At 42.3% G+C, this 18,091-nt stretch overlaps 1 protein-coding gene across 4 annotated transcripts in view; it reads left to right on the top strand.

Annotated features, from left to right (window-relative positions):
- LARGE1 (LARGE xylosyl- and glucuronyltransferase 1) overlaps positions 1–9,710 on the top strand; it is a 291,802-nt gene extending 282,092 nt beyond the window's left edge. For 3 of the 4 annotated variants that reach the window (XM_064455719.1, XM_064455722.1, XM_064455726.1), the window contains 2 exons: positions 2,174–2,369; positions 6,553–8,513. In XM_064455719.1, the coding sequence (XP_064311789.1) occupies positions 2,174–2,369; positions 6,553–6,750 (394 nt within the window). In that variant the 3' untranslated portion in view covers positions 6,751–8,513. Of the gene's footprint in view, positions 1–2,173; positions 2,370–6,552 lie in introns of all 4 variants that reach the window. The other variant, XM_064455713.1, reaches the window with a different exon arrangement.
- Positions 9,711–18,091: the final 8,381 nt, after the last annotated feature.

The raw sequence follows: 18,091 nt of genomic DNA on the forward strand, positions 1-18,091 counted from the left end.
ACAATTCCTGTTTCCAGTCTAATTATCCCTTTATAATTAGTGTGTGCACACCCTATTTGAGTGTCCTGTACTCTTTTTGGCTCTTCGTCCTGACCTTAGCCTTCATTTTGTCTTCCTCTTGCCCTCCACTCACATCAGTCACTCTGAAGAGGCAAATAAATAATCTCTGGTATTATTTTGTTTGGTCCAGTCAAGTCTATTCCTTCCTTTCTGCTTTGTTTTGTCTCTCCAACCTCTCTTCCATATTTTCTCTTCATTGTCTCTTCCCATTGTGGTTTTTTTCCTGCTGGTCAGCTCTGTCGACTCACAGAGGTTGTACCTGACCTGCTGTAACTGCTTACACTGCTTTCCCCAGAAAGGGTGGAAAGAAATTGATGCTTTTATGGTTAGTGTCATGTTGCCCCCCTGTTTAAATCAGTGGGAGAGTGTTACTAGAATAGCAGCAGCACTTGACTGCTTCTCTGCAGGAATCTCTCAATTAACCAAAGTTTGTATGGGACTTTGAAGATACAAATCACTTCATAAGTGTTTAGTAGTCATTATTATTATTATCATAATTAATTTCAAAATGCCGGAGGTAGGATGTTAGACGATACAGCATCCTCTGCAATCCCATATAATTTTAAATCCCACATTGTGATTGTGCTTTTTTCCAGCATCTATCCAGCATCTATCTTTTCCAGCAACTATCTAGTTGCCCGTTAGTGACTGGGTAGGTTACCAACTCATTTCCAAAAGAGACCAGGAAGAGGGATAGGCTTTTTGGAGATTATTCCAAAGGGCATTAAGGTTTGTAAGCATCTTTGTGAATCTGGCGCTGGCTTCTAATAACATCTAGAGAATTAATTCACTGTCAGGTTTTTTTAAAAACAGAAGGGCTTTATTTCTTCCAAGTCCCCAAGCCAGATATCTGAAAGTGATGCAACCTGCTTACAGTTTAGAAATGCAGCCTTCAAAAGGCTTCAGATACGTTCCTTGGGACCCCACTGCTATCCTAATAATTCTGTCCTCCTGCACTGCTTCTGAACAAGGTGAGTCAATGAAGCTGAACACATTTCTGTTTTTCCAGTTATAAGCCATACAAATATACAGTCAAAGTAGAAACTCCTAGGTTGTGATTTTATGTCCCTGTTTTTACCTATGGCTTGCGGTGTTACAAGAATTTCTGGGCTTGAGTAGGACCTCAGGTCCTAATTCTGCACATATTTAATGCTCAAATCCCTTTACTTTAGCACGAGTCATCCCTGTGAATTCAACGTACCTTACATTACAACCGGCAGGATATTTGTTTTGCCCCTTCTGTTACATGTCTCAGAGCATTGTTGTAGTAATGGCCTGCTATGCCTTTGTTTCATTATTTAGTCTATGAGTCTGCAGAAAGAGCCTGTCTCATTGATTTTTGGAAAGGTATAAGAAGAATAAGTGGGTAAAAGAGTCATTGACCTTGGCACTAACAGGGTGGGTTCAAGCTGTGCTTGGAAGAGACCTGCTGTGACCTAAACAAGTTTAACGAAGTTTAAAAGGATCTTTTTCTGTAAATCAAATTGATTACCATACTCAGGATCACATGGGTACTCCCCACAATGTAGAAAGTACAGCAGAAAGCTTTTATATAATATTTTACTTATTAATTTAATTATGCACTTTAGCTCCTGCCATAATAATAACAGTAATTAATAAAACAGAACATCTATCCGGAGCTGCAGGTGTCTCTCGTACAAATTATAAAATTGCATATAAAACAGATTGTGAATATCACTGTGGTGTAGAAATAGCTGATTTTAGGGACCTTGTCTGAACTACAGAATTTCACACCGATTTTAGAGCGCTGATACAGCCACTTGGTTGGTAGGAACAAGACACAGCACTTTGAGGTGCAGATGAACTGTCTGCGTACTTTGTAATTGTTTCTCACATTAGCATGAGGTAGTGTTTTCACGCTATCCTTCACCAACTAGACGTGTTTAAGTACTGAGCGCACCGAGGCTCTGGGAAGCATGCTGGAAATAGTCCTAGAAATTGCCTCCACTGTGTCCTGAAAATGATGATATGAACTGTAAGCTAATGTCCTTATTTTTGAGCATTTCATCTAACAAGTAACATTTTCTTGCCTTGCCAAGATGCGTTCTATCTAATTGCCTCCCCACGTCCCTGCCATTTATGTCTGTTTAAGGTATCACGTCTGGACGAAAGGGCATGCGCCAACGAACTTTGCCAAGTGGCGAACAGCCACCACCCCCTACCGTGTTGAGTGGGAAGCAGATTTTGAGCCATACGTTGTTGTGAGGAAGGACTGTCCGGAGTATGACCGGCGGTTTGTTGGATTTGGCTGGAACAAAGTAGCTCACATCATGGAACTGGATGCACAGGTGAGGAGACAATGCCTGCATGTCTCACCCAGGGCTGGGCAGCAGGGATGTTAAATGAAATCCATGTTCTCTAGAAAGGCTTCAGGCTTTGCGTCACCAAAGTGCTTGTCTGGCCTTATTGAGCTGCTTAATGAGTGCTTCTTGAGTTGGGAACACGTAGTTTAGTCCTTGCCAAGCATTAAAAGGAGAACTGAGTCTGAGTTAATTTCTTTGTCAGTGCTGAGAAAGTTGTTGTCTCTCCGTGGCACAATCCCTGCAGTGCGCTCCTCCTGCCCAACAGTGTGCCTGAGCATTGCAGCACTTGTTGCCATTCACCTGCTAGGGGATCTGTAGACCTAGCTGGAAGTTTTTCAGTTAAATAGAGCTTGGTGAGTCCCAAACGCTAATTTAGAATTCAAAAAGCAATCCTAAATTAAATCCAAAGCAAGCATCTTCAATTTCTGGCCTGGATTTACAGCACGTGTCTGCAAAGACAAGGACTTTACATTTCCAGAGTCTGGCTGTGGGGCAGACTCTAGATGATCTGAGCACTTGATCCTTGGGCTACCTGCCTCTTGGATCTCTGACTTGGGATGGAGCTGCTGGGCAGAATATATATGAATAAGGATGCAAAGAAAGCTCCAGAGACCCAGACTGGCACTAGAGCTCTCAGAGCTGCCAAGGTCCCTGCCACCAACCTAGGTCTTAGAGACTGGCAGTGACTATGGCTCTGTGGGAGCCCGGTGTTGCTGCTCACTGAAATGGCAGGGTTTGCATATCTCTGCTGTTCATGAGTGTGAAGCTAACCACTGTGCTAATCAGCAGGGTCTGGGTCATGGGATTTATTTATATTTTGGGGTTTGGGGTTTTTTTAGTTTGTTTTCAGTCCTAGTTTTTGAACTAGTAGCATTTCATGCTAACCAAAATCCATACTTTTTGGCCATCTGTATCCTCCTATGCTAGCTTCTGCTATGGATCTGGAATATAACTGATCCTTCTCTGCCCATCTCCTACCAGTTTACGTGAAGCAGATTAGTACAAGGCATGCACCAAGTTACCAGGAGATTGCGTCTCTGGGGTGTGGGCTACAGTGTATTCATGCACAGGAACATAGGCGGGAGTGTTATTTTCTGCTTTAGCTCAGAAAACCACAGTCACCTTGGGCTGACCAGCACTTGCCCTCTGTTTGCAGAAGGGCATTCTCAACAAATTTGTACCTACTTATGTTGAGAAGAAATTATTACAGACTAGAAGAAAAATTGTCCCCTATATTATCAGTAATAATAATAATACTTTGCTCTGTTATAGCACTCTAATTTTCCAGTGCACTTTCAAATACCAATCAATTAACCATTAGTTGTGGAGAGTGCCAGTTTAATGATTTATTATTTGTTAATATGGGTAACAAGGCTTATGTTCCCACTGGCAGCTCTCATCTAGCACTCACGATTTAATTTTTCTGTTCAGAGACATTTGTCCAGCATACAGATTCACACATGGGAAATTGGAACATTTTTCAAAGTTGATCATAGTGCAGATATTTTAAATGGCCATTGGGTTGGAACTAACTCTGGGGAATTGTTTTTCTCACTCTTTCAGCCTTAAAAACATTCTCTCATTGAAAAGAAGTTCCATTTTCATCTGTAGCAGCATGGGTATTGGCCTGTTCTCACAGAAAATCAGCCTGGAGGGGACGTGGGATCGCAAAGTTACCTCCCGCTATGGCATTCCTCGGCTTCAGGGTGTCCACAGATCAGGTTGCTGCCAGCTGCCTGGCTGGCTTCATTATCATCAGGCAGAGCAGCTTCTCAATTGAATTATTTCACTGCTCCTCACAAATGCAGTGTCTGTCAAGAGAACTGTTTCAGACTCCTTACCAAGGGCCTGTGCCACTACTGTCCTTCAGAGCAGCACACAGCGTGGAGATAATCGTCATTATTATTCTGGGGGCATGCAGATGTCCACTGAGCTGGATGCTGTACAAGTACATAGATAGTGACAGTCTCTGTCTAAAGAATTTATAACCTGTGAGGTAGGGCCAGAGGTTCCTGCAAGTGCGTTGCTTTCTCAACAGATGTTTCCTTAAAGTAGAGATGGGCCTTCAGGAAATCTTTCCCTGCTCTTCCAGTGACTGTGGAACTAGACCGTGAGCAATCTTTTCTCCAGGACCCCAGCCCAGCATCTTTCAAAGGGGCTTATTAGCAGCAGACTAGTAAGGTTTTGGAAGGCTTTACATGCCTGAAGGCCTTTCGGAGGGATGGGAGCACCGCTGTGCTGGACAGTTTACACTGCAGAGCATTGATGGTCCTTGACCTGCAGGATTATAGACTTGAGATGCAAACAGAGAACAAAGAAAAGATTGTATGAGGGGGATGTATCTTCCTCTGCAGCTTCAGCCTTTCATTTTAAGGTCCCATAGAGACATACTTTGTAGTTTGTAGTTTATCAGCTCTCCTCACTCCTCCATCATGCCAGCCTTTGTTTTGCATTTGGTTCCCCATTAGTTCTAAGTCTCTTCCAGCTAAATGAGTTCTGCCTGTGAGCATCAGATTATTTTGCTCTTGCTGTACATTTGTCTTCCCAAACAGAAGCTCAGAGGGTTCCATTCCCATATATGATAGCGTTGTAATTTGGCACAAAGATTTAGCACTTCAGCACTGTCTGGCAGGGACCGGGCATTCCCATAATGAGAAAGGAGCAGCCGCACAGCTGCATCTGCACCTAGCTGTACAACACTTGCTATTGTTTCATAGGTGTCTCTGGGAAGGCACTGCAGCCTTAGCTTCACTTTGGGCTCACCAATACCACTGCATGAGTTAGGAAAAGGATCCACGTTGCATTCTGCTCACTTTTTCCCGTTTTATTTGGGCTTCATTTTGGGCTGTTTAGCTCAAACACTTTGCTTCTGGTAATCCAGAAGCTTTCAGTCTTTTCTGGGTTGATAATCTTTCGTTAGGTGAAGAAAGATTTATAGGTTAAACACTCACGTTTATTAGCACACGTGTGTTCTCTCCCATAAATCGCTTTCCCTAATAAAATATTTTTGAGTACTCTGCCTCTGTCCTGCAGATACTCAGTGTCTCTGCACAGACCCCTAAATCTACAAGTGACTGGACTTTGCAAACCAAGGGAAGTTGTGCACCATTTCTTTTAAAGCCAGCAAGATCTGTGGCTGTTCCTTCCCTGCCCAGTGTCTTATGCAGGGGCAGCTAATGCATCAATACAGCAACAGTTGTAAGTGGAAACTGTGTGCAGACAATAGGAAATAAAGAGTTGGTGTCCTAGTGGTTAGAGTACTTTGCTTGGCCACAGAATACTGCGGTTCACATCCCTTTTCTGCCCAGGTCCTTGCAGGAGCAGATACCTGGTTCTTGCACATCCTACACTAGTCTAAGTCTCAATCTTTGTCTAGCTTTGCTCTAATGATCATACGTTTAATTATAAAACTTGAAAAAATCAAACGACTAATTGGGACTTAAACGAACCATCGTTTTTCAGCAACAAAAGTTGTCAAAGAACTTGGTCAGATATAAATAAAGAGAATTAGTGAAATAGTTTTAGAGGAGAGGGGGAATTAAAACAGTATCTCATACTGTGAAGGAGAACTTAATTTGCGTAAAACCTTCTCAAAGCATATGGAATTAGCAGGTCCATTTTCACACATCGCCTATAAAAGATATCATATTCTCCCCTCATTTCAGGTTTATAAATAGTTTTGGACAGTTTTCTCGCTGTTAGTATCTTAGTATAGAGGCAAAGCAACGTATGTAGTGCAATGGATGACTTTGTAAATACAGCTTATTCCAGCATCCCAAACAAGATAGATGGTAGGGGCAAAAACATGCTTTTGCATGGACACTTGAGACCCATGCTGTGTGCAGCCACAGCTGTGTTGGTTGCAAGCACACTACTGCAAAATCTGTGCTGCAGACATGGCTTCAGGCATGCCTTTTGTACGGTTCCCCCGTTATTTGTCTTACACGGAGGAAAACATTTTAAAAGAGAAAGTAGGTCTTCCATAAAACCCAGAAAAAAGCAACTTTAAAAAAATAAGGCTTATTTAGCATATCTGTATGGGATTTTTGTTTCTGAGCCCCACACTGCACTGTTACATGATGGAGCATGTTTGACTGTGGAGGTATGGGAGAGATGCATTGCAAGAGGGCTCGGGAACACCCTCACAGCTGGTGTCTTTCTCCCGCAGGAGTACGAGTTCACGGTGCTGCCCAACGCCTATATGATCCACATGCCGCACGCCCCCAGCTTCGACATCACCAAGTTTCGCTCCAACAAGCAATACCGCATCTGTCTCAAGACCCTGAAGGAGGAATTCCAGCAGGATATGTCGCGCCACTACGGCTTTGCAGCCCTCAAATATCTCACGGCAGAGAACAACAGCTAGCACAATGGAACCCATGTGCAGGAAACAGGGACACCGGAGGGAGGAGCCACTCAACGTTTGGGGCCCGGTCTTCAAACTTCGAACTGAGAAATACTTTCCGTTTTTATATCATACCTGGCAGTTCTAACAGTAGAAATTTGGAGTGACATGTCTTCGGACTATGCTCATTCGTCCCTTCCCCGACTACCCCAGGCCCTTCAGCTTTAGCATTCATGAGGTGTCAGCGAGAGGGGCGGCCACATGCCTGCCGTGCCGCCGGAGGTGGGGACTGGGCAGGGGCTGGGAATGCACGCTGCTCTCCTTACTGCAGAGCAAAGACAGACCTTCAGAATATAGGATTTCATGTTGCTATTTAATAATTTGACATACTTTTTATCTGTAAAGAAAGATCTTCGGGTCGCTGTCCTGTGAATTTCAAATCTGCACTACTCTAAAAGGGAACTTTCGCCTGTGAACTTTCACAGGGGCCCTGTTAACATGGATGACCTTGTTAATGCAGGATGAGCCAAAGGTCTGAATTAGCCTTGAAAACGAAGGGGACGCTTATACAATACGGCACTCTAGAGAAGGTGTGTTACTGGTTTAGGTGTATACATGATATCAGTTGGTCTTTTATTCTCAAATTAGTTGTTTTATCAGGAAAATCCCCTATAGCCCACCCTGCCTTTTCCCCAGTCCTAAATGCTGCTCCTTTCCTTGCCAAGGAAACGTCCCCCTTGTGTTTCTTTCCCATTTTCAGTTCTGGTGGTCCAGTAAAGAAGATCAGTAGCTCTGCCAGAAAGTGAACAAAACTTGTCGGTGTAAGGTCTGTTTTCACCAGAGCAACTTGTTCGTGTGTGTCTCGTTAAATAAAGGGCCTGGCTGTAACTCTTTATCTTTTTTAGGCAAGAATTGGATTTTGCCTGTAAGGCGCGTTGTGCGGGGGGATATTGATTTGTAAGCTCATTTCAGTGCATGCCCGGCCATGAAGGCATTAGGCCTTGGGCTTTAAGTGGACTTCTTTGCTGAACAGGGATTATAAACATGGCAACTAGTAGCCTTGGTGCTCTCCTGCTGCCTCCTGCAAGGTCTCAGAACTACTTCGTTAAAGGAGTTTATTATTAAAAGGAGCAGAACTGTTAGGAATAAACTCCCCATTCGAGGGGGAGAAAAGAATGTGTTGGGAATCTGAGTGTGAGTGTTTGCTTGAACGCGGGCTGGTCGAGTTCACAACTTCGGTACACACAGGAGTATGCTGGAGGGCAGACAGGAAACCTAACAAGCAAAATGCAGAAAACAAGACACTGGACTTTTTATCATTTTCTTTATTCTTCAGTATTAATGTTGTGTTTACATGGGATGAAGAGATGAGATTTAATGCACTACCCCTTGCAGGGCTATTTGTAATTTCTGTTGCAATGTTAATAGAGAAAGCAGAAACAACTCTGTGAGAAATGCGTCTGTCTCCCTACCCCAAACCCCCATACATCCACGCGTACCAATACCGCTGCCTGAGTTGGGAAATGGATCCACGTTGCATTCTACTCACTTTTTTTCCATTTTGTTTTTCAGCCACTGGACCTACTTTCCTCCCCACCTCATCCCTCTAGAGCTTGATTTTATTTCTAACCTGACATTTTCGTGAGAGCTTTCTGTTACGGTGGAAACCGCGCGGTTAAACCAGACATTTAAACTACAAATATCAGTTCATCATGCTGTGTATGTTTAAGAAAAGCCAAAAAAGGCAACATCTTTGACAAGAAATAAAAAGGGGCGGGAGGCTATGTGTAATTTTCACTTTTTCCCCGGGAGTGTTGGCTGCATAAGAATACATCGCCGCATAATTTTCCGAAGTGCTTTTCTTCTGTTCTTAATGGCTTTATGTAAAGATTTACATAAAAAGCTGGGAAGAGCTGGGAAGAAGTGAAATGAGTGTTCAGTCCTGGCTAAGATATATTTTTTAAAAAAACACAAAATCTTAACTCCCCAAGTCCCATATTACTTACCATTAAGGGCCCAGGTCACTGTGCATTTTGAAAGTGAGAACCCTGCAGCACAGAGTCCTGTTGATGAGCTAATGTGCAGAAAGATTATCAAAAGCTGATCCTAAGAGAGGCTAACAGTGGTTGCACCTCCATAAAATCTCTAGTCAGAACTTCAATGTGGCCACCATCATGTTTCATATATGTTAAAAACCTTCATTTCCAGATGTACATTCTCCTAGGCTTAGCAGCATTGCCCAGGGATGGACTGGATTGCCCTGCAGCAGCTTAACCTGCAGCAGGGACCTGTATGTTGTTTGGGTGTGCCATTATCAACATGACAGTATTCTGTCCTCAGTGGACATGAGATGCAGATGGGGGAGCAGGGAAGTAATCATTTGCTACTTGCCTGTCTGTACAGCGAGTCATGGGACCTCCTGGGTAGGTGTGCTGGGTGGTGGTGTAACCAGCTCAAAGATTGGTAGTAAGGTCAAAGACCCCCATTTTTTTTGCCCTTATATAGGCTCTGTACCAACTTGTACCTTTCATGTCATGATTGTCTATGCCCTTCATAATTTGGGAGGTGTGGGGCTTGGGTTTTTTTAACACATTTCAGCCAATTTACATGATAGCACATCAGGATTACATACCTCTCTGTAACTGCCAGGGCTCCTCCAACACCATGAAAAAAACAACAACAAAAGTTCCCAACTCAGTTATAACACTGACTGTCTTCCAGTCCTCTGCTGTAGTAGATATTTGGTAGCAACTTTGTTACTTAATTCTCAGTTTTCTCCTGAAGTCTTCGAGAAATATCAGATAAACCTGGTGACTTAATGCCTTTGATTTATTGATTTGTTCCACCAACTTCTCTCTTGAGTCTTCAGTCTACGACTTCTCCTTATCTTTGATATTTGGAAAGTGTGAGTCTCTCCTTTAGATATCACTCCAGCACCCTCTCTGGTGAAGACTGATGCAAATAAATCATTTAGATTCTTGGCAATGTCCTTATTGTCTTTAATTGTTTCTTCTACTTATTGTTTGGGTGGCTGACTGGTTATCTCTGGTTTTCTGCTTTTCGTGTACTAAGCAAATGAGTGTTTTCAGTTTTAACTTCCTACTGTTTGCTCTTCAAATCCCTCTTAGCATGCTCGAACTCCATCTACATACCCTCCTTTCAGCTTTACAAAGTTTTAATTTCCATTCTCTGAAGGTTTCCTGTTTCCAGTTTAGTCACACAAGCATTTTCTTGTCCTTGTCTTCCATTTATCTAAGGGAATACCATGCTCAATGGCTATTTAGAAGCCCTTTCCATTTTTAAACTGAGGATTTAGGTTTTTCTCTTCTTTTAGTTTAGGGCCACTGATTCTTCCTTTAAAAGGAAAAAAGGGGGTTTGTTTTTAAATTTTTATATTAAATATCACCCTACTAGGTTTTGGGGGGTTGTATTTTCCTCTTTAACCTTCCTAAATGCTAACCTTTTCCTAGTCAAGGGATCAGAAATAAAATCCTTTTGTTCTTCTGATTTGGGGTGTTATCTTGACACATTTTGTTATGTGTCTTCCTTTTCCCCCTCCCCTCCAAAACATTGATACCTGAGTGACTGCAAACTTTTCAGTCACTGAAGCCCCTTCCAGCACTAGAGCCTGAACTGTGTATTTCCCATCACCTCCTGACATCCTTCTTAGTATTATTCCAAATAGTATGCTGGCTGGCACCCAATCCTCCTATTTTTGTTTTCATGCTTCTCCCTTTGATATAACAGGCTTTGCAAGTTTAAGTTTTAGGCAAAGCACTTGCCTTTATTTAATGTCTTATTGTAGCCCTCTAATATATCTCCATGACTTCTCTCTCTTGTCACAGTATATATTTGGCTGTAGTTTCCATCCTGTCATTTTCTGTCTAAGGGTCATCTACCACTTACCTACCTGGCAGACCTAGAAAATGCCTTTGTTTATCCAAAATAGTCCTTAGTATCTATCAGATTTTTTTCCAAATCCTACTTTCAGCAATTCCTTCCAGCTTTGCTAGTTTCCTATGTGAGCAATCTGGTTCCACTTCATAATCTGCAGGTATTATTCTGTTTGTAATCATCATCTTGGACTCAGTGACATAAAGGAATTAGCAGCTGTACCTGCAGTTCCATTACATTTGTGTGACTATCAGATATGCTCACGTTATTCCTAAAGTACTGATTTTTTACCCGGCAGGCTTCATGTGGTTTGTATGTAAAACATAAACTGTGTTTTCCTTTTACTGCAACAAGTGGAGGCACTTTGTAGAGTTATTTGCGGTAGCTGTTGCAGCAGAGTAAGCCCTGTGTTAGAGGGAAAAGCAGAAAAACCTTGTCAGAATTGTAGCTACTGTTTCTCTCCGCAGGGGGAACTCAGGCCCTAGCACAGCTGAACAGTTTTATAAATGCCTTGCACAAAACACATTGCACATTATTTTCTGGTAGGTATAATCGTACATCGTCCAATTAAATGTGAAAAATACATTTTTAATGTTCTCATTTTTACATGCAATTCTATCCAGAAGATAATGCATTCCCTTCTGCATCGTGCCAGTTTCCCCCATTACTCCAGCCTGCTTAATAGCCCCATCTGTTTTTGGCTGAGAAAGATTAATGACCAGCAGTACTGAGAGTCCTGGCAAATCAGCAGAGATACTAGTCTGAGGCATTGCACAGGACTTTCCTTCCTGCTCTGCCAGATACTGTATGGGTGTTCCTCAGGTTTCAGTGCAGCAACAGAAAACAGCAAGCTCAGCAAGAGCATCATTATTTATGAACGTCAAAAAGGTCTAATACATTAGATGGTGGAAGTGCAAAAAAAAAAAAGAATGTTTCACTGTTAGCTCAAAAAATATTTCAGTTTTAGGAAAAGAAAGCAGCTAAGTTTCTGCAATTCCAGTAAGTGAGACTGGAACAAATAAGTCACCAGCAGACAGTGACAGCCAATAACCTAGTATTTCCACTGCAGTACTGAAAATGCAGAAGCACAGATAGCTAAACGAAGTCATTTTTACAGTAGTAGTTCATAATGTATATTTGGACGGTAGGTTTACATCCAAACAGGTGAACTGGGGATTGTTTGAAGATTGTTACTTTGGTTCACAGTATAAAATTAAGTTTGGAAAAGCTTCTGGCTGTGTACAGCTTATTATGGCTCAGGAAATGCTTACAAACCTGGATTTAGGAATACCTTGCTTTTATAGGATTTTGTTTTCGTCAGTAGTTATACATTCCCAAAACAAGACACAAAGTCCTTGAGAATTTCAAAAGGATCTATGTATGTATCAGTTGGCTGGAACGTTTTCCTCTCGTGAACACCTGGGGTTTGGGATTTGTTTGCTCTGCAGAGTAGAATTGTTACCATCAGTTGGGAAAAAAAAAAATCTGGGAATTAGAAAGCCAGCCAAATATTTGTGTGATGGATCATATGAATGTATTTGTCCAGACATGTTAATGGGTACTGCAATGCAAGTGTTAGCTCACTGAGGGTGTCAGGATGCAAATGATCTGAAACCCAGGGTAAGAGCTTAATATCTTTCCTGTTATTCTGTGCTATAGTTTCCCCCCCATAGGATGAGAACAGCTTCCTGTTTCCCAGCTAATTGCTGTTCCTGTAGGGTTAAAATGTCCTAAACCTCTGCAACATGGCTTCATGGGAAGTCACTGTGCAGGTGACAAAAGCTTCATTTGAACTCCATGGTCCATTGCCATGAGATACAAGATTTCAATCCAAAAGAAATAGTTCTAACCCAGGGGTAATTCTCTGATCAGGTGTAGACATCACTCTCACCAAATATATTTGAGAAGAGGTCCCCAAACACATGAGGCAAAGTAATTCAAGCCAAGCTAAGCCTATTCCTCAGTATTACAGCAACAATTCTCAGACAGCGGAAGTGCGAATTTTCAACATTAACCATTATATCACAAGACTCCTGCTAAGGCTGCAAATTCAGTCGTGAAAGTTAGAGGATCTGAAATTTCAAGTTGCTACTGGAGCTGGCGATTTGCTCATACAACTTCTTTCTGTCCCCTCGTACATATCTAGTAGGACATAGTCTCTACACAATCATTTGCTGGGATGTTTTTTTAGAGTCCTCCACTATGCACAGAGTGGATGGTATTTAGGGAATGAAGCAGCTGGGTGAGACTTCTTTTTACTTTTCCCTCATTGAGCTTTTCATAATATGATAGCTGCCTTGATTCTGAGCAAAGCCAGACTTTTTTTTTTTACTTTTTTTTTTTACAAAACGATAGCTTTAAACTGTGATTTAGGAAAACCTGTTATCCCCTGTGCTCTCAGGCTTTCTGAGCAGAATGCCTGCAGTTCTATTCTACAGGCTTTTCTTCTGTGGAGGGATCCTACAGAGCTGATGGAAATTACACACTCGGAGGCCTTGTGGTGCTCACCCCCAGCCTGTGCATGCTAACAGCCAAACATGCAAGAGTGATGAACCCCAGCTCTGTCCAAGCATGTTTGCTCCCTGTTTGGGAGCACTCTAAAGGCAATCGGACAGTCTGTCGGGAAAGCAGTGAAAAGATAGAGTAAATGATTCGGGGAGGCATGAGGGGTTTGTTTAAGTAACCAAATTTCTGGAGGAATGAGGAAGGCAAAAGCATTCTGAGGTGCCTCAGAAGATCTGTTTGTAGGATCTGTGGGTTGGGCTAAGCTCATTCTCAATCTGTGCCATTTCTTATCCAACACTGGCCAACGTGGCCCACCTGTAGTAAATTATGTGGGTTGTAAAAGTCATGAAAGCCAGTGCTGAGATTAAACCATTCTCAGCTCAAAGATGTTTAATTGGTTTCAATTCTTTGGATTCCCACATTGTTCTTTTGGTGCTTTTAAGAAAAGAAGAAGAAGGAAAAAAAGATAATAGCATCTTGATAACAGTAGGAGTCTGACTACCCAGCCTTTTTTAAATTGAGAGCACTGGGGGTCAATGGTTGGGGCAAAGCTGGAGTTAGCAAGGTTCACAGAATTTCTTCTTTTGATCTGCCTGTGGATCTCTTGTTCCGACAGAGCTCTCCAGCAATGCTATAAGGAAAGGGAAAGCTACCCAATGCTGATTGATCCATGAACTCTTCATCCAGTCGGAACCAACCGCCAGCAGCAGGAAGGAGGCCACATCACTGTCTGCTTTGAGTTTTTTAGATGGCAATAGTGAGTTCAGTATGAAAGCTATTATTCTTACAGACTTTGCTGAGCTTTTCTGCATTGTAGATGTATACTCGCCGTGAGTGACAGAGGCCCCTTGGGGTTAGGTAGAGATGGGACTCAGCAGTTTGCTGCTTTAGAATGAGAGGAAGAGGTCTGTGTATTTTCCCTTGACACCTTGCCCAGTGTATAGTAATTATATTAGGACCAATTAATCCAGCTGGCCCAAGACTAGGTGGTCAGGCTGGGCAGTAAGCTTCTGCTGTCTCTGTTGATAACAGAAGAGACAGATGAACGAAATTATGCTTTCTGTCCATAACTTCAGTGAATATTGCCATACGGGTTCATGTGGCTCATGGAGAGTTTACATCTTTTACTTTTCACTGTTAGGGCTTATTCAAAGAACAGCAAATGCAATCCAAAAAAAGAGCAAGGAGTTCTGTAAGGACCCACCAGGATTAAGAGTCGTGGAGATTTATCAATGCAAAATATCCGCCAGGTTACCTGCCAGCTTTTGTCATGAAAGAGAAAACACAGACACCATCATCTCCTTTCTGATTACACTTCATAGAGCAAAACAAGTGCATGTACTAGAAACAACTGTCTGAGTCAGATCACCCAAAACCCAAATATTTTATAATTCTTGTTGCTTTCATTTCCATTTTCATGTGTGATACTAACAGTTTGCAAAACTTCATTTTCTTAGGCTAATACATCTTTCTTCCCCATCAGTCAGACGTGCAAATATTACAGCATTGTCTGGGGTGAAGAACAGAACCGAGGGGTCATTGAGATGTCCTCAGTACCACTTTAGTACAGAGCCTGGAGGATTTTCTTTGCTTTGTGCTATCACAGGGGTTTTTTTCTATCTTAACAATGTCTCTTCCAGTAAGTACGCAAGACCACTGGCTTGTGTTATACCACTGTATGAGTTCATTACTAAACCAATATCAACACATTATGCTTCTGGCATGGCACCTGGGCCTCCACATAAATTTATTCTGCTGGGTAATTTTTCAAATTCTAATCTTCAAGCCTACACCTGAGAGAAAAAGTCAACAGTTTGAAGCTGTAAGAATGGGATCCCTATCTTTTATTTTTAACATAGTCATATTGGTCAAACTTTTCAGTCCATTACACCCATATATCTTTCAGAAAAATACTGTTTTGAGAGGAAGACATTCATTGCAAGTAATCCAGTGGGGTTGAAATCAGCAGCATTTATAAAGAAAAGCAAGCTACTCAAACCATAAGTTTTAGAAAAATTTTCTACAGTTTACAGATTTTCTACAATTTTTGTAGGGCTCAATTTCAGGATCCTTCATCAGCCAGCCCATTCTAGAGTTTTGCCCTTTTTCTCCACATTCCCAATCTGCTGCACACCTAAATCCATGTTCATACCATAGGTAGGCGTTGGCAGGTATTTCAATGACAGTATAGACACTTCCACAGTGTTGAGGTCGTGTCTCTACTGCTGGCTCCCTTAAACCAGCAAGACTCATTTTAAAAATAAGAGAAGAATAAATACTTGGGCTGCTGGGGGAGAGGAGAGAGAAAGACTTAGGCCTTTAATATAGTTAGTGCTGAAACAAGATCGGGTTGCTTAGGCCCTGACACATTACTGCAACGCGGTAGCTGTGCATAAGATGGCGATGGTAACTGTGGGTGGCTCTGGAAGAAACAATTACTTTAGAAGACTCTACATAGATCGTTTGGTCTGAGGCCATAGGTTTTGCTTTTCCTATACACTTGAACTGCCTTTCACAAAGCCATCTCCCATTAGCAAGGTTCCCAACGCGCAAGCACTAACTTGAGTAACAAGTCTATAAACAGTTTCCTTCCAAACTCACTATAGATCATGTTGATATCACTTACTCTCTTTCTCCACCCTACAGCAGAGGGTCCAAAACCTGAACAAACGTAGCACCAAAGTGATGAAAGTACCAAATGTACCTTGCAGTGCCAGAATCCCTAGTTTTTTAGGTTCCTAGTTGGAAGCATTCAGGCCCAGATTCATCCTGTGCAACTTGGCAGCTCTCTGAGACTCACAGTGTTGGAGCTGGTCCCCTTAGTTTCCCTTGATAGTCAATGGAGTGAGTGGGACTTCTGCAGAGGGCGTTTCTGTTCACCTAAGCCCTACATCACCCTTTGCCCTCTGATTAGCAGGAAAGGTTAGAGTGCTGATGGTCCCCGCGCAGGTGCCTCAGGTGTACACTTCCCCAGAGTAACATGGGACAAATCTGGACCAGTGAGCATCAGTTCTAGAGCTTACCGCCTACTCATTTAAGACTGCAGGTGTCAAAATCCCCTGGAAGCTAAGCAGTAAGTGCTACAAGGCCATATACTCAATATTACCTGACAAACTTGAAAACAATAATCTATATGATGGAGAAGGTGTGGGCAGACCAGCCATGGGAGGGGGGTGATTTGTGATATGCTTTGTGACAGACAGCTTGTGCTAACAGCCAGGAAAGCACTTGTTTTCAGCACAAAGCTGTGGGTTTCATAATGATGGTTAAAATATTACCCCCGGCGTTGCCGGTCAGGTGATGCAACATCTGTTGCACTGCATTATCACTGTGTAGCTCTGCCGAGAGCAGTGGCAGCATTTGCAATGTGTCGGCCAGCCAGCACTTTTCCAAAAGTGCAGGTAGGAATCTGTGAGAACAAAGGAAACAAAAACCAAACCAACAATAAATAACCTTTCATGTGTCTTTCTTCTTATGAGTCAAACCTCATTCCTCTTTTGCCGTGACCAAGGTGATCCTCCAGGGGAAAAATGGGATATTGTGACCTTTAAGGTGAACCTTGCAAGGCTTGTGGCACTGAAGGGTTTTGAATCTTCAGCTCGCCACCCTGTCAGTACGTTCGTTACCCGACTGGCTGGTGCTCTGCTTGACACAATACTGAACACTTTTGTTTCTTTCCCCAGGGAAAGATCCTGAAGTAACATTTCAGGAAAGAGAAACAAAAAAATGTGTCTCTTTTCCTTCTGGTGCCCCATCTCCCAAGCGCCTCACCCTCCAGGGTTAGACTGAGGCAACTTGCATTTAACACAAACCACTTGGTTTACATGTATGCTTCAGTCCGTGTGTAAGTTTTCTAGGTGATGATTTTATCAGGGAAAATGCTGTTTAGATTGTGTGTGCAAAATAAATGGCTTGTAAATATTAAAAAAAAAAAAGTTTAATTTTCAGTTGTGCAATAAAATTGTGAAATAATCCTCTCACCTCCTTTCCATTTTCTGACTTGACACGTGCTGGTTTCAGGAGCGTACTGGCTATCGTTTCTTCAGATGAAAACAAAAAAAGAGAGGTCGTGGACTGTTTTGTTTTCATCTTCAAGCTTTTTATTATTTTTTCATTTTGCATTGTCATTCCCTTTAATCTGGTTTATTCCTCCAACCCTGGTTCAATCAGACACATTAGTACAAGGCTGTTCCCGCTGAAGACAGGTGAGTCATTATCTGCTCAGAGTTAATCATATGTTTATCTGCTTTACTTGACCTTGACCTACTTCCTGCTGTTGCCTTTCTGTAATCAAAGACAAGACTTTGGCGGACGGGGGGAGTTAATTCAGTTTATATTTAAGTAAGACAACAAGCAGATGGATATGCTACAATGAAAGACACCGCACCACCACCACGGAAGCAAATCCAGCTAACAGGTTAGTATTGCAAATGTTTTATCTGCTAGGAAGGTGGATGGGTTTTCCATTATATGGGAGCCTCTCTCTTGATAATAGAAAATACTAAGCAAAAATTAGAAGCCTTCACTTGTTTATTAATCCTTGCTGATAGGTTTTTCAGATGCTCAGATCTGCAGTTGCACCTCCCATAATCTCACTCACTGCTGGTACATCCTTTAGCACTAATAAGTAAAACCATAGGACTACAGCTGTTTCCCTCCTTCCTGGCTACTCGGAGCCTGAGGCTACTCTGCAGAACTTCATTGTCAGGAAAGGCTGCTGGGGGCAAGAGTGGGAAGATAGGTCAGCTGCGTAATCCTTTGTAATTTGGTTTGGGTTTTTTAATCTAAAATTAAACGTAGCCTCTACTATAAAAGTGCGTTTCCCAGGGATGTCAGCACAGAATTTACATTTGTAGGGACGTCATAAAAAGAGCAGTATGTCCCTGGATGTAGGGCATGGAACCTCTCTCAAAGACTGAAGAGAATATGAAGAAAAACTAGTTCAAATTGGGAAGCTAGCTGA

The sequence above is a fragment of the Phalacrocorax carbo genome, chromosome 1 (genome assembly GCF_963921805.1).
Source record: "Phalacrocorax carbo chromosome 1, bPhaCar2.1, whole genome shotgun sequence".
Taxonomy (NCBI): domain Eukaryota; kingdom Metazoa; phylum Chordata; class Aves; order Suliformes; family Phalacrocoracidae; genus Phalacrocorax; species Phalacrocorax carbo.